Source organism: Excalfactoria chinensis, chromosome 2 (assembly GCF_039878825.1).
Source record: "Excalfactoria chinensis isolate bCotChi1 chromosome 2, bCotChi1.hap2, whole genome shotgun sequence".
Lineage (NCBI taxonomy): Eukaryota > Metazoa > Chordata > Aves > Galliformes > Phasianidae > Excalfactoria > Excalfactoria chinensis.
This window is the reverse complement of record NC_092826.1, coordinates 89921807-89945183: the sequence shown is the minus strand read 5'-3', so window position 1 is coordinate 89945183 and position 23377 is coordinate 89921807. Positions and strand designations below refer to the sequence as shown.

Here is a 23377-nt window from a genome sequence, read left to right as displayed (position 1 = left end):
AACTTGTAATAAACAATTTGGATTGTTCACATCTGTGTCCATGCATCAGATGCTGCAGAAACCTTGGAAAAATCTGCCTGTGTAGAATCACACAGAAGTGGAGCTTTGTCAGTTGCTTTTCCAAACACTGATGTTAACCCAAAGTGAAGGACAAAGAGCTTGCCTCAGAGCAGAATTTCCTCTCTTGAACTAAGACTCCACATCTGAATACAGTACTCCAGGTGAGGCCTCACCAGTGCAGGATCACATTTCTAAGCAACTATGGCCAATGATCAAGCCCAGACTGGCACGTGGGCAAGGGCAGGAGTTCACTGCAATGTTAAGACCTATGGCCTCGTCCAAAATGACAAAGGGTGGAGACTGTAATTGTCATGCCTTTAAATTTTTGTAACACATGATTTAAGTTGTCTCTTAGAGGAAGCATTATAACTGGTACTCCTTGTCGCCATCCAGGCCAGTGGCAAGGTGTGGAGTTCATTGCAATGTTAAATGCTGTAGACTGGTCCAAAGCCATCAGGGTGGAGATTATGATGCTTTTATACCTTTAAATTCTTGTAACCTGTGACCTGAGTCATATGATATGGGAAGTCCTATAGCAGATACCACACAAGCCTGCAGAAAAATGAGTGTCCTAAGTAATACAAATATAGACGTGCCCTGACCTAAGCTGGATTTGGCGTCCAGTAACTCCAGGCAACACCCTGCTTCTTCTTTCATGAACAACTTAACAAGTAGAAGCTGTCATGGACTAAAGGAATTTGGTGGACATTTTACAGATATCTCACAGCTGTGGTCCATAAACTAAGGGAATTATATCTGTGTGTTACTCAAAGGGTTATGATTAATGAGGATGTACTGAAAAGCGTGGGTTATGAGCATGATCTAAATCATATTGAGTAAAGGAAGGTTGTAGAGCCTCAGCTGCAGAATGTATGGAGGGGGCCCTTCCTTTGTATGTGCAGCCCAGCACAGGCAGTTCGGTTACAGAGAGGTTCCGTACTTTAGTTCCATCTGCTTCCATGGGCCTTGGATGCTCTGTATCCTCTAGGGGTCAACCTTGAGTCTCAAGTAGTGCTTCGAGGCCAGATTATTCTCTGCAGTGTGTGGCTGCAGTGCTGTAATGGAAAATACCACAATGTTAACAGGGTGACAAAGTCTTCGGCTACTGCAAATGAGAACAAGCCCAAATGCAGCAGCCACAGATGCAGAAATGAAAGAAAAAGAGCTACTTACTTTTGGCAGGTCTCAGATAGGCAGGGATCTCCAGCAAGATGCCCTTGCCTCCACTGCCATCCCTTAAACGAGGTCTGGGAAGGGGTGGATCCTGGCTCCAACCCTTCCAGCACTCTAAACTCCCCTGAGCTGGGAAGAGAGGAGCCCTGGATAGGCTTGCAGTAGCCCACTTGCTGTGTTAACGCAGGTCAGGGCATATCTTGCCCCCTCAGGCCAAAGGAGGGACCTGATGTAATTGTTTCGGTAGCAACAATTTCAGTCTCATCATGGAGCAAGCATCACATTCTTGGTGTGCCTGGATGATATCAGACAATTTTACAAGCAGCCCCCATGCTTGAGCAGTTGCCCATATGCCCACATTTTGTCCAGCATGCCACAGCTTCTGATGTAACCAGCAGGCAAAGTTCTGAGATGGTAAATCCTCAATCCACTGAACTCAAGCTAGTGTGTTGTCTTGATCTGGTGAGTTTTTCCCTGGTGGCCACAAACATGGTAGATGTGCGTGACCCTGTGTTTAACCACATTTCATATGTCTAACCATATATTTTTGCCCCAGATTTTTTGTGTGTGGATAGTCCAGTCCTGGGTGGCCCACCGTGTAATCCAAAGAGTGAGTCCCTGGTACACAGCCCAACTATGTGCGGATATTCAGGATACCATCACCAGCTTTCTTGGTTATAACCATCCACATGGCTCGTAGTTCTGCCCATTGGCCACTTTGACTATCCCCCTCTCCAAAACAGTTTCAGTGAAGAGACAGTATGGCACTGCTCTCCACTTGCTTGGATTACCCTTTCTGGACCCATCCATATACCAGGCATCTTCAGAAACTGAATATTTTCATTCCTGAACCAGACTCTTCTCTGGTGGAAGGGCCATTGTCTCTTCTGTTGCATTGCTGTGAGAAGTCACTGGGCCTAGGATCATCTGGAACTCTTTCAGCAGTGATGGGGACAGACTACTACTCCGGCTGAGATAGGCAACCTGTTGTGCCACTGCTCGTACTTGGGTCACCCCTGCCTTAGAAAGGAGGGTCAGACCTTCAGATGCTTGGTTTACTGGCTCCATTGCCTGTAGTGCAGAGTAGGCAGCCGATAACTATTTCAACCATACTGTACCTCTCTTCTGCTCCATGCCAAACCTGAGACCAGAACACAACTGGGGTTCAAATGGAATTTTGGTGCTGCCACAGCCAAAGCCGTCCTGAATTACATGGACATCTAGTTCAGCTGGAAGGGTAGGATTGAATATACCCAGTACTTGGTCCTGTTTAACAGCTAGTTTTGCTTGCTGGAATGCCTTTATCTGTTCTCCCCCAGTCTCATGTTTGGCCTTTCTTTTTGAGTCATGACAAAGGCCTCAGCAGCTGTGCTAAGTGGCGTATAAAGGAACACCAGTACCCCACTATACCCAAAAGCGCTTGCAGCTGTCTTGGCACAGTAGGGACTGGGAATGCCTGCACCTTGTCTATCATTGCACTGGGTAGTACTTTGGACTTTCCTGACCAAACTACTCCCAGAAATTTAACAGCTGTTATTTGTGAACGGCTGTTTTCAAGGATGAAGTACAGGAGGAGTAAGATTTCACCAAAAATCCTGAGGAACACCTTGAGAACTCAAATAGTGCTACTGTGCTGCCACCAGGGCTGCTGCCATCATCACCTTAGGTGAAAGCTGGAGTTGAAACAGTAGGTTTAGACAATCTGAAGTAGATGCAAAAACAAACTGGAAAGGCAGAATAAGCTAAAGTTGGTGTCTAAATTTAACATATGATGCATCAGGCATTGGTACTATAGGCAATACCAAAACCAGCATGCATGCTCTGTTGAAGGCAGCAGCACCTTAGTGAAGCAGGGCATCAAGAAGGGGAGAACTTCTCTTTCTGTTGGGTTCTGTCTGCTAAGGCAGAACATCCAGAAAAAAAGGTGGGAGCATGTGGCTCACGGAGCAGCTGGGAGACTGTTTATGGGACCAATAAACAGAAGCTGATCCTCAGGTGCCAAAAAGACTTTTGAGATCCAGAAGAAATTGAAATGCTGCAACTGAAAGATACTGAATTGACTGCAAACAACCCCACTGAAAACTGTTCTGCTCAAATTAGTACTTATTTAAACTAGAAACAACAGTTCATCCCCAGTGCATTATTTGAAAAGACCAACAAGAACATAACAGTGTTTGCTTCTTTTATTATGGAAGATATAAAAATGCAGGGTGTAGTGAAGCTATCATTAGAAGTTTAAACTTCTTCTGAACCAACTTTCTATTTACATTCACAAAATTCCCCAAGTGGAACAATATCAAATGTAAAAAACACATTATCAGAATATACCATATATACAAGTTCAGAGATTTCATACCTCTGTTACTCTATAAATGACTGTAACACAAGTTCTACCTCCTTTACACAAGTATTTAATATTAAGTTGATGAAGTTACTCAAGGAAAATAAAGCAGAATCTGGCCAAAATTCTGCTATCTGAACAGCTTCTTTACAAATATACTACAAAACAATAGAGCCGAGTTTCAGCCAAGCTCAATCTTCTGCTGTAATGAAATGCCCATGCTCCAAATTGAAATATCTTCTGATTATTATTGACATTAAATCAGAAGTGTCTTGGAAATCAAAACCATACTAGCTTTCAAGATCACTGATGAGTTATGCAGGCCTTTTTATTTCTTTTAAAACTCTGCCCTCAAGCAAAAAAGCCAAATAAAACAGCTGAGTTTGCTTTGTGTGATCAGACATTCTGTTAAGAAGAAGATACCACTTCGTATTGTTCTTAACTGGAAAGAATTTCTGCTTTGCAAAGTAAGGCACTTCATGTCTTCAGACAGGACCATTTAACTGTTTTAGTGTAGATCCATTTTACACAAAGAACTGACTTCAGCTAAGCCACTTGTGACTGCAGAAGGGACGCTGTTAAGAACTGTTGCTCTCCAAGCATGGATGACCCCAACAATACCCACTGGATTGCTTGAACCCAAGTCACACAGTGAATATATGGCTGCCAGCTGCACACCCCATGGAACATCTGCAAAGAGTTAACACAAATTAGCTTCTATCAACTTGAATATGCAGGGAAACTGTTAGTTCAAAAACTGGAATAAAAACATTAACAGTTGAGATGTCTACAGCCTGCAAGAAGCAAGAAGACGATCTGCACAAAAATTCCTTAGCATCTCATTTTATACTTGCATTTTCCATTTCTCTGAATTCACTGGGTTTTTAGCATTCAATGGACACAAAGGATTTGAGCATCCAGTAATTGTACTCTAGTTCAGGGTGATCAAACTCTATGAAAACAAACAGATTTACACAGAGACAGAAAAAGACACTTACAGATGTGTCCATCCACTTATGTGGAAAAGCCTGAGACTCAAGAGAGAAGCTGTAGGTCAAATAATTCCCTCACAGCAGTGAATGTTTCACAGCAAAATGAACTTAATATTGAGAATAACAGTACTGCACATCTCTGATGCTCTTCCTGCCTCACTTTGTCTCAGTCAAGAATTTAGAACCATATGAGCTGCTCAAGTAGCAAACTAACTATTCTTGCTTGCATCAAAATGAATCAGCTGGTACGTTGGATAATTTCAAGTTGTCTGAAAATACCTCTGAGTAGCTCCCTGACTGAAAAAAATACTAATAACCAGGCTTCATTATCTTTGGAAGAGCCGAGGACACAAACTGAAACCTGTTTGTACCTTACTAACATAAAACTGTACAAGCAGGCTGTTTTGGCATGAATGTTCTAATTTGTGCTCATTTCTGTTTCTTGCAGATTTTATATTAAAGTTCTTCTGAACAGACATTACCTTCCTCTTTTGCATGCCGTACAAAGAGTCCAATTACAGAACTAATATTCTTCACAGCAGAAAGATATCCTTCCTTCAAACCTATTTGTCCCAATCGACCTGAAAAAAAAAACAAAAAACCCCCAACAAAATAAAAAACCAAGAACCTCCCTCTTGTTATTGCATCTGTCTTGGAAACAGCAGTTGTCCTAATCCTCTTCTGACTACAGATCCTGAGGTATTTTTCATGCAGTTGGACAGAATAAAACTCTCGAAGAATGCAACTTCTGTTAAAAATTATGTAACTAAAAACATCTACTGGAAACCAAAGTTCATCTGTTTACACCGAATGCCATCCAGAGAGCTGGATACAAGAGCAAATTAAGAGCAAATTAAGGAATTTAACTTAGCAAGTGGTAAAGCCTTATTTTGTATACTTTGTTATAAAAACATATAGCTACCAAGGATATGTTTTTATTTCAAATACATAAAACATGTATTTATATGATATTTACTATCATGAAATCATAGTAACATCTCTCAGAACCAAAGTACATGCTTTTCACAGGCTGACAAACAGAAAATATCCAGATAGGATTGTAACAACTTGTCTCCTAAGATGAAAACTTTTGAAGGAAATTTTTTAAAAAATCCAGGAAAATGCAAAAATACCTCAAAATACTTTCCATGCTGAACTGATATATTTTTCAAGGACATACATTAAGCAGAAGTTCAAACAAAAATTTAGATTACTTACCAATTAGCCTGAGCGTCAATGCTACAATACTATCAGGAACAGATTGTGCAGTTTCATGGTCTTTTCTCTTCTTTATCCATTTATCCATAGAAGGCCAAAGCACTTTGCTGTGAAAGAGGAACTGATTTGAAAATTTGATATTGCATAAGGGGGTCATATTTATATAACAACAAATGATTCTTCTGCTTACTGTGGATTTCCCTAACTCCATTTATATCTTTAATTCACAGAATCATAGAATGACCTGGATTGAAAAGGACCTCAAAGATCACCTGGTCTCAACCCCCTGCTATGTGCAGGGTCACCAACCACCAGATCAGGCTGCCCAGATCCACATCCAGCCTGGCCTTGAATGCATCCAGGGGTTGGGTATCCACAGCCTCCTTGGGAAACCTGTTCCAGCGCATCACCACCCTCTGTGTGGAAAAAATTTCCTAGAGAGCAGAGTGAGGGGAAGAGTAAAGCCCATCTCTAGACAACTTTATTCTGTGCCACTTTAATTTCCCATCTCCTGGAAAGCATGTTTCTCTGTGTCCATGGAAGAGTGAGACAGAGGCAAAACAGACAAAAAGGCAGCAAAGCCATCACTACTAAGCCGCATTCAAGAAATGTTTTGATGTTGTATTGAGGGACATGGTTTAGTGGGAAACATTGGTGATAAGTGTATGGTTGGACTGGGTGATCTCAGAAGTCTTTTCCAACCACGATGATTCTATGATTCTAATATCTAACTTAAACCTCCCCTGTCTTATTTCAAAAACATTCCCCCTTGCTCTGTCACTATCCTCCCATGTAAACTGTCACATCCCCTCCTGTTGTTATGCTCCCTTCAAGTATTGGAAGGCAGCAATGAGATCTCCCCAAAGCCTTTTCCTCTCCAAGCTAAACAAGCCCAGTTCTCTCAACTTTCTCCCTATGGGAGAGGTACTCCAGCCCTCTGATCATCTTAGTGGTCCTCCTCTGGACTTGTTCCTAGAGCTCTGCATCTTTCTTGTGCTGAGGGCCCCAGGCCTGGATGCAGTACTCCAGATGGGGCATCACAAGAGCTGAGTAGAAGGGGACCTCCCTCTCCCTGCTGGCCACCCCTTTTTTAATGCAGCCCAGAACACAATTGGCCTTCTGGGCTGCAAGCATGCACTTCTGGCTCAGGTCCAGCTTCTCATCCACCAGGACCCCCAGGACCTCCCAAAGTCACTTCATCTTCAAGGGAGATCTATGCTCCAAGCTTCTACAAATCTCAGTAACGTAAAGAAAGTTTTAAACCCAAATAGTATAATATAAGTTAACTTCCTGAAGGAATCATTCCTGTTCAGAGCATTAACTCTGCCTGTCTACTATTTCCTTGCAACATTCTGCATCTCTACATAAAGTCGTGAGGCTACTGCACTGACTTTTTACATCTGTATTTATATATGAGTTGTACACCACACTACTTTCAAATGTCAAGATATTATACAAGTTTCTTATATCACTGAAACAATATGTTACAAACAGGATCTAATGCTTGTTTTGGGAAAAAAAAAAAAAAAAAAAGGTTAAAAACACAACCAAAAAACAAAAACGAACAAAAACCCACCAACCAAACAACAACAAAAAAAAAAACAGGTAAAAATACTTCAACAAACTGCTTGCCACAATACCTTATAACACTGTCATGTGTCCAATCCCATTTAAGGTGAGAGCAAAGTAAATCAATAGCAAATATGTACTGCCAAGCATCTTCACTCAGATCTTCTCCATACTGCTCATTCAGCTGAAATTCTACCTTTGGACATGACTGCATTTCTAAAAGCAGGTTTGAGACCATAACACCAGCATCTAAAGATGAACCCTGGAATTGCAGAAGTTTATTACCTTAATGCATGAAAAGTTAAAACCCAGAACCATACTCTTTACAAATAATAGATTCTGACTATGTACAGAAACCAATGGAGACATCTCACACCAGAAATTCAACTTTTGAGCTTCAGTTAACACAAACAAAAATACACCGAACTAGTATCTTCTAGTTTTCAGTATTCTTCTTGATGCTTTTAATAAGAGCATAGTAAACAAACATGACCACAAAGCATTCTCTTCCCTCTGCTTCCACAATTAGGACATTTTTATTTCTCCTGACAACACCTTAAGGTGAGAAGAGGCCTTGTCCAGTGTAAGATTACACCAGCCATGCTCACTTCGAGATTTAGGAAAAAAATAAATAAATATGATGCTGAAATTTGTTACTGATTATTTTTCATTAGGGTTTAATTTCAAAGCAAGTACTTTCAATATCTGAAGTAATAATGACTGAAAATACATCATGTAAAATTAATCTGCTAATTAAAAAGCTAGGGTAAGGAAATTTAAAGACAAAGATCCTTTGAAAACCTTAAGAAATAAGACAAAACATCTAGGCACATAACATGAACATACTGGCTGCTTAATTTCTTAGTGCATAAGATCATACAAATGGGGGTATTCTGCAATGTCACTAAAATTGGTGTACTTCAACTGGGAACAAAATCTCTATGCTATACAAGCTTTTCTGTCATACATAGGGTCATTTTATTACTGAGATCATAAAATTACAGAAGGCTGGAGAAGACCTCTAAAATGATCAAGTCCAATCATCCAACCAACACCACCATGCCCATTACACCACATCTTTAAGTGCCATATCTACACTTTTCTTGAACATTTCCAGGGACAGTGACTCCACCACTTTCATGGGCAGCCTCTTCCAATGCTTGACCAGTCTTTCAGAGAAATTTGAACTAACATCCCTTGAATCTCCACAGCACAGCTTGAGGCCATTACCTCTCACCCTCATTTCACTACAGCTTCCCTTCACGTACATAAGTGACTCTGAAAGTAGTGCCTTCTATTTAGTGCCATAGAAAGTACAACAGATACAAAGAGCACAATGCTACAGTTTGATGGAGCAAGTTCTCAGCAACAAAACACTGTTCTTCCAACATCGTCACCACCATTAGCTATGCATTTTCACCAGCAACGACCAAAACCTGTTTGCAATACTCATAAAAATCTGCATTCACGTAGATGACTCACTGTTGCTGTCATTATTGCTGAAAGGCATCATCCACCATCTCACTGTGCTAACTGTTTGGCTTCCATAAACATTCAGTAAGTATCAATGAATAGTGATGTTCCCTGTCGCATCCAATAAAGGATGGAGATTCTCCTTGGCCCTTCTATTGCTATTCACTTATTCGTAACAGTTTTTGCTCTCTTTTACAGTGATGGACAGCCTAGTTCTAGCCAGGCTTTTACCTTTCTAATCATTATAGCAATATCCTTGTACTCTTCCTGAGTTGCCTAACCCTTCTTCCAAAAGTGGTAAACTTTCTTTTCCCCCTTTAGTTCTCAAAGAAAGCTCCAAGTTCTGCCAAGTTGGTCTTCTTCCCTTCCAGCTTGTCTCAAAGCATGTGATTGTTATGTATGTGATTTTTTATAACACACTGTCAACCGTGAACCAATGAAAATTTCCCCCTGTATTTCCATCTAGGAAAAAACAACCTTGCAGAAAGGTTGATGTGATTAGCTCTCATCAGTAGAAGCTCATGAGATTGTTCTCCCCAGTTGCAGCAGCTCTCATATTTTATGGAGCTCCAAGCAATGAAGTACGTAGTGAGAGTATACAGAATTAATGGTTCCAGGGACATTTACCGAGGCATATCTATATGTATCTCTACTGGCATAAGACTGAAAGCAATAACCTAACAAAAAGGAGAGTACAATTTCTTTGCAAGTGGGGATTGTAATTCTGCTTAACTCTGACTGAACTCTGATGTATAGCTTTGCGATACATCTTAACAAAAAAGAAACATGCACAAACCACATCCACAACCTCCTATCTCATTCCACTTCAAGCCTGTACCAGAACAGAGCATTTATAGGGGTTGTAACTCTACTCTTACCATACCAAAAAATACATGCTTTTCCAGTGGATATAACACACAAAGGCCACGCTGATAACTGTAAACCTACTTGTAGTTTTGATGACAGATATCAAACAACAAGCTTAGGACTGAGAAAAGGATAACTATGAATCAAGATTACTTTTTTCACTTGGTGTTTTACAGAACTATAGCTCTTCCACCAAGCAAGCCTGTTATTAACACTGGACTTCATAACTACTAGGGCACGAGCTTTCAAGCAAACACCCAACCTTATACAAATTCCTAATCCAAAAGCAAAGCATCTCCAGCTTCTCATCTGCATGATATAAATTTGCTCCTACTAATATCAAGGATGACCCAGTTTTTTCACTTTGCAACATTCCTTTTAGGATGGCAATATGTGCCTACTTAAAACTGACAGAAATTAAATGACTTGCCCAGGATTACACATGAAGTTCTGTCAGGCTTGAACTTCATTGTAACTGCTTGTGAAATTAGGTTTGTCAATATTTTTGGGGGGCAATAAGTGGTTACTTACAGCATACCTCTCAGAAAGACCACAAGTAACTGTGATAAACAATTACCAATTCCAATAAAAGACCGACAAGCTCAATACATACTGAAAGAAAAGAATATTCCACAAAGTAAACCAAACAAAAAATGACCTAAAGGAACATGGGGAAAAAAAAAAAAAAAAATCATGGTTCCACAGAGGCATACAATTCCCTAGTCCAAGAACACTTCAGTTAAAGTATAAAATTGATGTTTACCTTAAATGCTTAATATAGGAATTAGTAATAATATGGAAAACAACAAAAAAAAAAAGTGTTGTGTTTTTATAGGGCTTAGATAACCACAAAAAGAAAAACTTAGGTAGCATTAGTTGTGCAATTTTACAAACTCCGTAGGAGATTCACTGAGCATCTTCACACCGTTCACCAGAAGCTTCTTTGTTTCATACAGCCTGCAAGAGGAACAAAGCAGATGAAAACTGATACTCTTAGTGAAAGAGTTACCTGCTCCCAGCTGAGATAGGCATTCATACAGGCCAGGACGCTGTCATTTGCATTCTGCCTGATAATTAATTGCATAGCTTTGTTTATTGCACCTTGGAAGAAAAATATGTCAGGCCATATATTTGTGATGAATAAAATCAACTTCACTGAGTCTGGAAAGTCTAAAAAGAAGAAAAAAAAGATAACAACATAAGTTTTCAACATTTATTAAAAGCAAATTAAAAGTATACTCAGATATTAAAAGCTAGGACACTCTATAACAAGGTAACAAGGAAAAAAGGCAGAAGTTACTTAACAACTGCAGTCCAATGAAAGGGAGTCATACTGTCACACCTCAGACCTTTCCTCAAATTGGGATGGGAAGGGGGGAATCAAACAAAAAAGCCACCTATACCACTGTAATTGTTTGGGTTTTTTTTAATCTTTCCAAAAAGAGTGTTTTAGTCAGTAGGCCACCCATGGCTTCACCAGACTTGGCTGAGTAACAATAGTGACCACAGATCTTTTGTCTTTTAAGCTTTGTCTTCTTTTATTCTTCTTAATGCTGTTTAGTTCACTAATAGAGTGGTCTTGCAACACAGAAAGTGGATTCCTTTATGATGATGTTAAATTGGAACATGTACTCCAGAATCCTGCCTAGTACGCAGGAATCCTAGAAATGGATACTCAGATCACTGAATCAAGCCACAGGTAGTCAAGAAAACAAAAAATAAAAAAGAAGAAGAAAAAAGGAAGAGGATGACAAGAACAGCAGAGGGGAGTTATTTAATGCAGAATAGCTGAAAGGAGAACATAACAGAAATGGATGGAAAGGAAGTCAAGAGAACAAATGATGCAAGTCTAAAAAGGTAGTATTGACTACTTATAGTCAAACTGACAGATGTATTGAAGAAACATAGCTCACTCTTATAATGCCAAGTTTCTGACAAGAATTAACAAGTGAAATTATATTGACGAGAAAGCCTCAAAATGAATGCATTGGTAATCAAATCAAAATAAATTCTGGATGCCATCTACAGCATGGGAGAAAAGATTATCAGGAGTAGCCAACACAGGTTCATCAAGAGGAAATCATGACCATGATAGCCTTTTATGATGGCATGAGCAGCTGGGTAGATGAGTGCAGAGAAGTTTGTGTTGTCCACCTTGATTTCAGTAAGGAGTCAGTAAGACACTGACTCATGTAACATCCTCACAGGTAAGCACAGGAAAAATGGGGACAGATGACTGGACAGTGAAGTAGACTGAGAACTGGCTGACTGGCACAGTTCAAAAGGTTGTGCTCAGCAGCATATTCTAGTTGGAAGCCTGTAGCTACTTGTGTTCCTCATACAGTCAGTACTGGGTCCAGTCTTGCCTAACATCACCATCAGTGGATGAAGGGATAGTGTACCCCCAAGCAAGTCTGCTAATGATACAAAGTAGGGAGGAGCAGCTGACACACAAGAATGCTATGTTGGCATGCTGTGAGACCTAGACAAGCTAGAGACCTGGGTGGAAAGGAACCTGATGAGGTTCAAAAAGAGCAAGTCCTGCACTGGGTGAGCAACAACTGCAAGCATTAATATAAATTAGGGACTGACCTACTGGAAAGGAGTTCTGCAAGCCCAGGTGTCCTGGCGGATAACAGGTTGACCAAGACCCAGCAGAGTGCTCTTGTAGCTGAGAAGGACAGTGATGTCCTGGGATGCATTAAAAAGATCTTGGCCAGCAAGCCAAGGGAGGTTCTCCTCTCCCTCTACTCTGCCCTGATGAGACCACATGTGAAGTACTGTGTTCAGTTCTGGACTTCCCAGAATCTCCCCTGAGCCTCTGGAAGGGGAGACAAGAAATTACTAGAGAGTGTCCAGTGGAGGGCTAGGAAGATGACTAGCGGCCTGGAGCATCTGCCTTATGAGAAAAAGCTGAGAGACCTGTGACTGTTCAGCCTGGAGAAGACTGAGAGGGGATCTTAATCAGTACTTATAAATATCTAATGGATGAGCAAGACCAGGCTCTTTTCAGTAGTGCCCTGTGATAGGGAAAGGGGCAATGGGCACAAACTGGAACACGAGGTTCCATATGAACATGAGGAAAAACTTTAGCTTCAAGGTGAATGAGCACAGCAGAAAGCTGCCCAGAGAGGCTGTGGAGTCAGTCTCCTTCTCTGAAGATTGTTAAAACCCACCTGGACACTTTCATGTGCAACCTACTCTAAGGAACCTGCTTTAGCAGGAGGGTTGATGATGTCAAGAGGTCCCTTCCAATCCCTATGATGATGTGAAATTAATGAAAAAACCCTCAAGATATGTTTATAACTCTTCATATTCAAAATTAATAATAAAAACACAAAACATACACAATAGGAATTGATGTAATTCTAAGTAAAGAACAGAAAGTCACTCAACACAGTTTGTATTTAGCTACCGAAGTGCAGATCTTACTTCCTCATCCCCCCAAAAAAAGTGAACTTTAAGAAATTTGTAAGGGCCTACAAAAAGGTAAAGTACCAAGATAGTGCAGAAGAGAAGGCTTAGTTGTTAAGTTAGACTAAGAAAAAGTAAATGTAAATGATTTTTGACACAGTAGAGCAATAAAACAAATAAAATGAAAAAATAGAAGGATGACGACTGACGTTGATATAAAGAAAAGGTAGGTAAGAAAACAAGAGTTACAAAAAAGAAAAAGGAAAAATACTTAAGAACAGAATAAAATCATAATCCTTATTTTAAAACAACAGTTGTAGCATTTAGCCCTGCAATGCACCCCAGTGTTTTTGTTTTTTTTTTTAATCTGAATTTTGCACGCAGATACCAATATACTGTTTTGGATCTCCACATGGTCACAAATTTTGAAGTTAAGTGAAGCCCCTTCAAGAGCTACTACAGTTTTCAGCTAGTACAGTGATACTATTTACATGTAATTATCTTTGTTACTTTACTACTCATGATAATGGGAACAAATGCAGAAAAACAAAAAACAACAATCAAAACCTCTCAACCAAGCAAGACTTAGGACAATACATGATGACAAAACATTAAGGAGGGCATGTTACATACATGCACTGGTTTTGATCTAGGTGTTGTTGTCCAACTCCTAATACTGTTTTAAGCCAAAGCATGTTTTGATTAAAAAAAAATAATAATAATTTTAGATATCAGTCCTTATGCAGTAAAAACAATAATAAGCAAAAAGTAGAAAATCATCCTGGCATCACAGTATCATTTTGGAGATGGAAGGGCAAAAAATGAAAGCACAAAGTATTTATTTGAAAAATGAGTTTATCAGTATGAGTGCCAAGCTGAGACACAGAGATACAAAGGTAGAGGAACTGAGTAAATTTCTGCTAGAATGGTCTATATCTATGTACTGTAGATGAAAGGTCTAAAGAAAGCACTCCTTCCACAGAAGGATTTTTCTTTTTTTAATATTCACTTTTACAGATAATCATTCTGGAACATTACAGTATGGACACATCGCATTGTCAAAAATACAAGACCACCAAGGCACACTATACCTTCTTTCAGTAAGCTATAGCAGAAGAGGCGGGCTCTTTCCAAATCTCCCAGCTGTTGACAAATTCCAGTATAAACTCGACAAAGAGCCTGATTGAAATTGTAATTTGAGGCTGTTTTCTGAGCCTTAAGCTTACTGAGAATAACATGCAGCAGCGACTCTGATAAATGCTATAAGGCATAAAAAATAGTTATTAGACTGTATTATATTTGAGAATGTTTATTAACATCAGAACATGACAAGAGAACTACCTGTAAGAGTATTGTTTGCATATATATTAAAATACACATAATTAAATCAGAGGGAACCAGCAAATGAAAGAAGAAAAGTGAGTAGAAACTTCCCTGAATACACATGCCTTTAAAGGATACAGAATGGGACTACTCTTCTTTAAAAATGAATTGTGTAGTTGTTTGCATATTATTTGTAGTTGTTTGTGTATATTGTGTAAAGATTATCTTCCGTAAACAGAAAGTGAGGAGAGCAATAAAGAACCCCAGTAACTTAATGAGAGTGAACGGAGCATCCTAACTTGGCTGCTCCCAGAGCTGCCTCGGGAAGACAAGCAGCCCATGGTTCAGGTGCAAGTTTTACCAGATTATTCAAGCAGAGGTACTCCACAGATCATCTGATGTTCCCTTAAGGGAAGTAGGGAGTGAGGTCTAACTGTCTACAGGGATATGAAATACAAGACAAGAAGAATAGAAGAAAATTTGGATTGTGCAAGACTTACTAGGAGACATTTAGAGTGCTGAAAATATGCAATAGAATTGAGAAGCTTAGGAACCAGTGCTGGAGAGGCCTTGAGTTTAGGATGGGAACCCACAGACATCAAAAGCCTGAATGGTGGCTTCTGGAGAAACCAGAAGTCCAACCATGTGTGAATCTGAGGGTCAGATTCTGGTAATGTCATAGGTCTAGCTACTGCAGCAATATGCATTCTTTTGTACCATTCTATAAGTTAACATGCACAAGACCATGTGTTTAAGGATGCCTCACACAAGAGGGGAGAAATATGAGCCACCTATTAGACAGACTAAATGTCTAAAGCTAACTACAGAATGGACCCAAATTGTGTGGGTGTTTACATTGTATGTGCATCCACCTATGTAGGTTGCTCTGATGCCTTCTATTTATCTCCACGGAAACAACAAATACAAAGAGCACAATAACACTTTGACAGAGCAAATTCTCAGCTACAAAGTGCTATTTTTTTTCACCATAGACACAACCATTAGCTATGAATTTTCACCAGCAATGAACAAGAGTCTGCATGCTGCCCTCATAAAGATCCATACTGGTGGAGATGAACTTTGCTGTCACCACTGCTAAAAGGCACCATCCACCACTACTTGGCCTCCATAAATGTTCAGTAAGCACTGGTGAAAGCCAGTGTGTGCAATTTTTTCCACATAGAGGAATTCAATTACACATCTTTGCTTCATATGCAGTTCCACATCAGATATCATTTTGTCATACTGCCCCTCTGCTGCCATCTGTCACACAGCAACAAAATTTAACAGAATATTGGCAGGAAGGATCAACCTCTACAACCTTACCACAAACAACTGCCCAAACATCACTACCTCTCTGGGCAGCCTACTCCAGCACCTTGCTACACTCTCAGTGGAAAAACTTATAGAAGTTTATATGTATGACTATCTTTCAACATTACACTTTCCCATTACCAGTTGCCTGAACAATGGAAAACTCTACTACTACATACTCCTTCATTTGCATAGCAGCCACTACTAAAATACAAAACTCAAAATGATGCTACTTACCTTGTTTTTTATACCAAATTCATTGACAACTTCTTTCTCTTCATCTCTCATTACTGGAATCTTTGAGGTACTGCCCAAATGACTTTCAATTACTGGTAACAAGTCAAAGCAGGATTCAGCAATTTTCTTCAATGCCAAATCAACTTTCTCACAGCCTGGATCAATGATCTCCTTTACTGGTAAAGATGTTTCTAAACTGGAACTGTGTGTTGAATCACTGATGTCACAGCTCTCGTCATCAAAATTCTCTTCTACTTCAGAGATCATATTTTGACTATTTCTGATAGCAGCAATATCAGTGGGCTCCAGTTTTGGTGGTTCGCTGTCTAACCTCAGCCTCTTTGCACTTTTAGGCATAGGTACTGGCAATAACGTCCTTTTTTCAAGAAGACTCGATGAGCTTGAAATCAATTGCTGATTTTTCATATTTTTGTCTTGATCTTTCCTACCATCAGATTTCAGATTGCTCCCAGTTTTAACAAAAGCAGTTGATGTAGATGCTATTGTTTTGAAACCACCTATTTGAGCCACAGGTCCTGGGGAACTCTGGCTATCTGAAAGAGCACATAGATTAAGCTGAATATTGCCTTTTAGAATGTTTAGCGTCCTTGCCCTTGCAGATAGCTCTGGATACATAGTGTCCAATATTTTCACAGAGTTCTCCTGAGGAGCAACAGGAGCAGCACCATCAGCTGCACACAGAGGAAGTCTTCCTGGGACAGGAAGTGCATGCTTTGGAATGGAAGTACAAAATTGCAAAGGTGAGGAGAGAATCCTTTTACCTACTGTCATTTCTGAAGGTGACGGAGAGGAAAACAAAAGGGCAGATTTGACTGTTGGTGTATCTGTCAAGGGAGACATCAGAGGAGGAACAGGGGATTCATGTAGTGGTGATATCAGTTCATCAAGAGGGGAAAGCAAAGAGGATCGATCAGCTGAAGACATTACTGAGCCCATAGAACGTGTAGTAGCTCTTGGAGGAGTAGCAATCAAAGGCAGTAGGAGGGGAGGCAGAGGAGGACCCATCTCTTGCCTGATTTTATTTATTGTCTCAGATAAACATTTTGTAGGCATAGAAGTGTCAGCATTTGCAACAACTGGCTCAGTTACCTTAGCTTCAAGAGAGCTTGCTTTTCTTTTACCTTGAAACAGTTTTTTTGATAGCCTGCCATGCATTACTTGGACAGCTGTCTTGGTTGAAACACTCAAGACTTCAGATTGTTCTTGCCCTTTGCAATTCAATTTATTGGTCTTTTTAAGAGCAACATCCACACTAGACTCTGACTGCAGCATACGCAAGTCCTCAAATACCATCTTTTGTGGCTTAGAAGCCTGACTAACCATTTGAGAATCACAGTTTATGTCAGATGGGGATGGATTTGCAAAATACTTAACAATAAGGTTTTTTCTATCACTATCCAGAAAGTCCTTCCAAGTTGTACCACTAAAACAAGAGGGATGTAACCCATCTAACATTACATTAATGTTATTTTCTCCCGAGTTGCAAGCAGAGCAATTTTGATTACGATTATATTCTTCAAAAGTTGAAATGTCCATATCAACACTGTGCGGTAATCTTTGCACATTTGACTCAAACTTCTTAGAATAATTTTCTTCTATGAAACTGCCAAGTTCTAACATTCTTGTATTTAATTTACTGTGTCTTACAGCTATTTTGTAAGCTTCTGAGAATGTGGTTAACATCTGGCATAGTGGAAGTCTACTTTTTGAAGCACTCAGCATCACAGGGCTTCCTTTGGATGTCTCAGTTTTTAACAAATCTTCCCTACTGTCACTCATCCATCCAGTTATGCTATTATCTACCCTGAATTCACTAGCACCATCAGTATTTTCAGAGGCATCTAATGTACATCCTCTTTTCAAAGCAGAATAGTCTTTAGGATAACCCTCCTCAACCACAACTGTCTTCTCACTTGCCTCATTTGGAGAGGAGCCTATTTCACAATGTATATCCATATCCATTACTGCATCTGGTTTTAGACAACTGTCTGTCGCTGTACTTCCTGAGTGCACTGTAGAATGAAATTCATGCGGTTGGTCAACAGCATCAGCGACTGCACCACCTTTCATAGCATCCACTACAATTCTTGTTGATGCTCTCAGTTCCTTTCTGAACATGCATTCAGAACATTTCACACAACTGACGTTTTGTAGAGGACAGTCCTTCTCCTTAGATTCATTACTCTGTTCTGCAATATCAAAAGCATTTTTAGAACTTTTAATGCTATTTTCCTCAAATGCCTCAAAACAATTCAACCCTTCGCTTTTCCCCCCAGCCGTTAATGAACAAGTTCTAGAAGAATCTGTCCTAGCCTCCCGTGTAAAAATCTTGCATTCTGATTCTTGACAAATACTGTTTTGAAAGGTTAAAGTATTCTTTTTATGAGAGTCTGCATGCAGGATTTGTAATTCAACAGATGTCTCAGGTTCTTTATCTACTGGCAGCTCCTTCTCTCCTGGAACTTCCCCTTCATTTTTGTGCACGTACTTCTCAGAGCAGGAGTCCAGTTCTTTGCATATGTTAACCTTTTTAGTAGATATGATCTCAGCATCTTTCTTAAAGCCTTCAAAAGAACAATTAAATGCACTGCTCACAATGCAATTTTTGTCTCCTTTTTTTTCCCATGTAGGGGAAACATCAGAATTTTCTGTTAAATCTGTTTCAACAACTCCGGCAACTTTCTGAAGACTGAAATTCAGATCACTAGGCACTGCAGATTCCAAGCCATTTCCCACTTGAACAGGGAAACCTGTTTCTTTTGAGTTTATACAGTCTGTCTTCAAGTCCATTTGAGAACACAGAGCAAAGCCACTATTAAAATCCATTTCTGAAGAAGGCTGTTCAACAATCACTGAAACATTATCTTTCTTCACAACATTCTTCTCCTCCTCACATGAACTGGGACAAGCCTCAATCAACAATTCCTTGCTTTGCCTGTTGAATTCTGCTTTTGTTTCATCACATTTAGTATTTGTAGCTACCAAGACCTGATTCTGAGGTTTTCCAAATTGTGTTTGAGAAGTAAGATTGCTTTCTACTAAGACAGATTGGATGGCATCCACTTCTTCTAACAGTTTACTGCTTTCCCCTATAAAATCTTCTTGATTAACTTTGAATTCAGTCTTTTGAGATTCAATCACTATGAAGTTCTGAGTTGTAGACAACCCACATTCTAAGGTACTAAACAGATTTTCAGGCTGTTTAATTTCACCATTTCTTTCTGTAAAATCCAGCACAGACGATTCACACTTCGCTATGCTGCTTTCTGCATCAGTAATGCATGCCACCTTTGGAACCTCAGGTATACTTTCCAAATCTGACTTCCCTTGGAAAAAATTACTATAACTTTCTTCCTGATGATTTTCACCTTTTAAATCTTCTCTTCCCTTCTCATATAGTAGTTTTCCATTTTGTGCACTATGAAGTAGGCCTGATGATTCAGCTATTTCAAGAACACTTTCTTTGTTCAATTTCATAGTTGGTTCAGCAGATTTGGGTTTGATTATATTTATGTCTTGAATTCTGAGCTGTCCATCATCTTCTGGAAAGGCCGATGAAGCATTTCCCACCACACATACTTTTTTGTGTATATCATCCGTATGCAGCGCATGTTTGATTCCTTCAACAGCAGACACAGGTAAGTAACACTGAGAGACCTGATCTGTCTTCAGTTCACGTTTTCTGACTATTTCACGCTTTAGTGTATGTATGCATTTTTTCTCCAGTATCTTTTCATTGTCACGTCTTATTTCAGAGCACTGAGAGCAAACAGAAATCTCAGTAGATTCAGTGCATTCATCTGTCTCCATAACTATTCCCTCACCATCACACTGTATTATTAGGCTTTCAGGACACTTGGCTTTACAGAAAGATTCAGATCTACTGAAATTGCACAGTACATTTTCAGAGAGCTCTCTCTCATTGTTAGGCTCTGCACAGAGCCCTTGCATCTGTACTGCAGCTGTTGCTTCCTCTCCAGTTACCACTTCTTTTATATTTTCCTCAACATTATCTACCATATTAGTTAACTTTATTGCATCCTTGCATTCATTTTCAACTATCTCACTCTCTATCAACATACCAGATTTCTCCTCAGAATCTTTTCTTTGAAGTACAAGGTATTGCTCAGAAGGCAAATGAGTAACATTTTGGGAAATTGACACTGCCTTAGGAATTTCTCTTTCATGTTCCACTTTCATTAACTTCCCATACTTTTCATGTGTACCATCATAATCACCAGTTCTGACTAAGATCGCCTTCTCCTCTGTTTGCTCAAACTCACTACATCTTTCTATTTGATTTTGAAGGTTGAAACTGTGTAGCATAGAATGCATTGAAGAGGCCCTTTCTTCATCGTGTATCTCCTTGATATCTCCTTTCCATTCTTCGTTGGTTTCTAATTCACATGCTGTTGCTTCCATTTGATCTCTCTTCATCATTTCCATATTCTCAGAATTCTCCTCCAAACAGTCTCTGTTAGACTCTATATTTGTAATTGAAGTTGCAACTTCACATTGTTTTGTATTTCTCTCCTCTTTGATTAATGTCTCTGGGCCAATATGAACAATCTTTTCTGTTCTACTCGAGTTATGTGAAATTTCTGCATCAAGACTATGTCCATGTGGTTTGTTCCATCTGTTATATTCCTCATTCAGTTTGAATAAATTACAACAATTTTGAGGTTGAACTTGGTCTTCTTGTAAAACACACTCCACTGCAGAAGCAGTGCAATCAACTTCTTCATCACTAGAATCTGTGAGTTCTCCAAACAAAACATCCTTTAAGGAAAAATACAAAGTTAGTTTTCATTTTTAAGAGCTCTACTTTTCTGAGCAAACACACCAATGGCCCTAGCATGCAGTGGTTTTGAGAGATTAGGCTGACCAGCAGAATTACATCTTTCTACATCACTGTTCTTCACAATAAACATATTTGTGAAAATGAAAATATGAAAGCATATTTGTGAAAATGTATACTTTTTTGCTTACCAAATCCGATTCCAAGATTACTTAAAAGTAATTATTAAAATATAACAATTAATTTAAAATAATTTAAAATAACAATTTGAGTAATACATGGCCAACTTCACTTAAATATACTTCAGAAAATTGCCTTTTGCAGCCTTCTACAAGCAGTATGCTAGAATGTGAAAAAATACGCATACAAATCCAAACACTCAGAAATCATTTTAGTGTAGGAGTAAGCAATACTGGTATTCCAAAAAGCCCAAGAATATCAACTTGTTATTTCTGTTGTAATTATATGACCAAGTTAATGATGAGTTGTCAGACATACCCTCGAACTTACCTGTGTAGCTACTGGTGAAAGCTGTACTGGAGAAAGTAGAGCAGGGAGAGGCCTGACCCAGTTCAATATATCCATCACATTCCCACCTTGGCCTTTTTGTTCCTGATCAGAAAAGGCTGAACTACTGTGTGTTCTATCCCTCTGTACTATTGCATCTATAGCATTATCCTCACAGCCTTGCAAATAATCTTCAGTAGCCTTGTTCTTGAGACAGTCACTTCCAAGAAGCTCAGTATTCATTTGAAATTGCAGAGCTGTTACAGAATTTTGCTTTCCAGCACTTCCTATTGAAGAATGCCTAGGCAGTGTTTTGCCATCACGCTTCCCAATTTTTCGGCGGGTCTGCGCTGCTTCTAAGAGACAAAAACATTGTTAAGAAATTATGACATTCTTCTTCCCCATTTTTTTTATACAGTTAATACAATAAGACTGCATTATCATCTTTTCAAGTGATACTCTCATAGATGATTAAAAAGAAAGACTTAAGATGACTTCCAGAAACATTTTTCTCATGTTTCCATGAGATCACATTTTACTATTCACTAATAGCCTTTTTCTCATGAATAGGCTATATGTATGTACAAACCCAAAAAACACTTTCTGACTTTGATCATTAAGACTATTTTCTCTAGGTTTTCCTACCAGAAATGGCTATACGAGGGTTGCAGTGAAGGTCCACACAGTCCAACAATTTATTTCCAGTTTTAGCCCAATAACTGATCTTCCAGAAAAGCAAGATAAGCATGCAGTAACATTCCTTATTCAAGCTCTAACTTTCTGCTTAAAGCAATCTGCAGCTTTGAGCCAGAAGCTGTGCTTTCATATTTAAAGCATAATGTGTAGGTCAATTATATACTGCTATAAACAGAATTCTTACCACACACCTAGCTTTATGATTTAATACACATGTTTTTAAAGCATTCATTCTTGAAATTTCAGTTTTCGGTCTATTTGTATAATATTCTGTCTTTAGTGATGTGACTTAGTTTAAACTGAACCCTTAAAGAAAACCCTCCTAGAAGAGAGGCAGTTAGTTTTATGTTTGTTTTTTTGTAAACATACCTATGCAAAAATGAGTTTGTAACACTCATAAAGATACTAAGAGGGTGAGAACTCTTCCAAGATAAAGACAGTTACACCAGTTTATAAAGTTATTCTAGCAGCAAGCAAGAATGCACAAATGCTCTCTGCGGTTCTCTCCATTATAGCTTTGTTTTGTTCCTTTTCAAACCACATAATTTATTATTACACAGTAACCCATTTTTTATGTATGCAGATAAAAGATATTGCCCTATAAAGGCCTAAACAGCAATGACAAAGAACTCAAAATACTGATTATAATTGTGGTAAATAGTTTTAACAATGGAAAGATGGCCTGGTTTTATTAAATTTAAATTTTATGATTCTACAACAAGAAACACTGATCTCTGATAAAAGCATAAAAACCAACAATCTCAAAAAATCCAGTGCTCCTCATGAAACTAGAACCCAATCTGTAGGATTTTCAATTCTTATATAATATTTGCTTTGGTGTTTGTTTTTGTTTGTTTTTGTTTTTTAAAATAGCACACACGCTAATATTACTGAACACAGCAACAGCAGTTTCCAAGCAAAGAGATAAAGCCTGTTCCCTGTACATCCATGTACCCACTCCATTACACATGCACAAAATGGTTTTGAACAGATTTATAGACTGATTTCATTGGCACAACTTCTCTCCTTCTAGAAAAGCAAGAAATAATGCTGTGCTTCGTTATTGCTGCAGCTGTTTCTCCACTGCTAGAACTTATACTGATACTCGTCAAGCAGCACAACTGGTAGTACCAGATAAGAAAGTACTAATTCAATTCCAAAGGTGAAAATGGTCCCCCCGAGGTCTGTCTCTCAACAACCTCTAAGCATGTTCTGATACATTGACTCTTCCTAATACTTCCATATGAATTTCTGCATTATACACTACCCAGTGCACTACGTACTATACAACTTAATATAATATAATATTAAGGTAGGAATATGAGAGGTGTGTTCTGACTACATCGATTATCAGCTGCTTTGACTAATTCTAAG

General features: G+C 39.0%; 1 protein-coding gene across 2 annotated transcripts in view; it reads right to left on the bottom strand.

Annotated features, from left to right (window-relative positions):
- Positions 1-3398: 3398 nt before the first annotated feature.
- Positions 3399-23377, bottom strand: part of ICE1 (interactor of little elongation complex ELL subunit 1) — a 36938-nt gene continuing 16959 nt past the window's right edge. For both annotated transcript variants that reach the window (XM_072329954.1, XM_072329955.1), the window contains 8 exons: positions 21311-21663; positions 15982-20781; positions 14199-14367; positions 10703-10863; positions 7425-7615; positions 5785-5891; positions 5049-5147; positions 3399-4264 (listed from right to left, as the gene is read on the bottom strand). In XM_072329954.1, coding sequence (XP_072186055.1) covers positions 4083-4264; positions 5049-5147; positions 5785-5891; positions 7425-7615; positions 10703-10863; positions 14199-14367; positions 15982-20781; positions 21311-21663 — 6062 coding nt within the window. In that variant the 3' untranslated portion in view covers positions 3399-4082. The remainder of the gene's footprint in view (positions 4265-5048; positions 5148-5784; positions 5892-7424; positions 7616-10702; positions 10864-14198; positions 14368-15981; positions 20782-21310; positions 21664-23377) is intronic.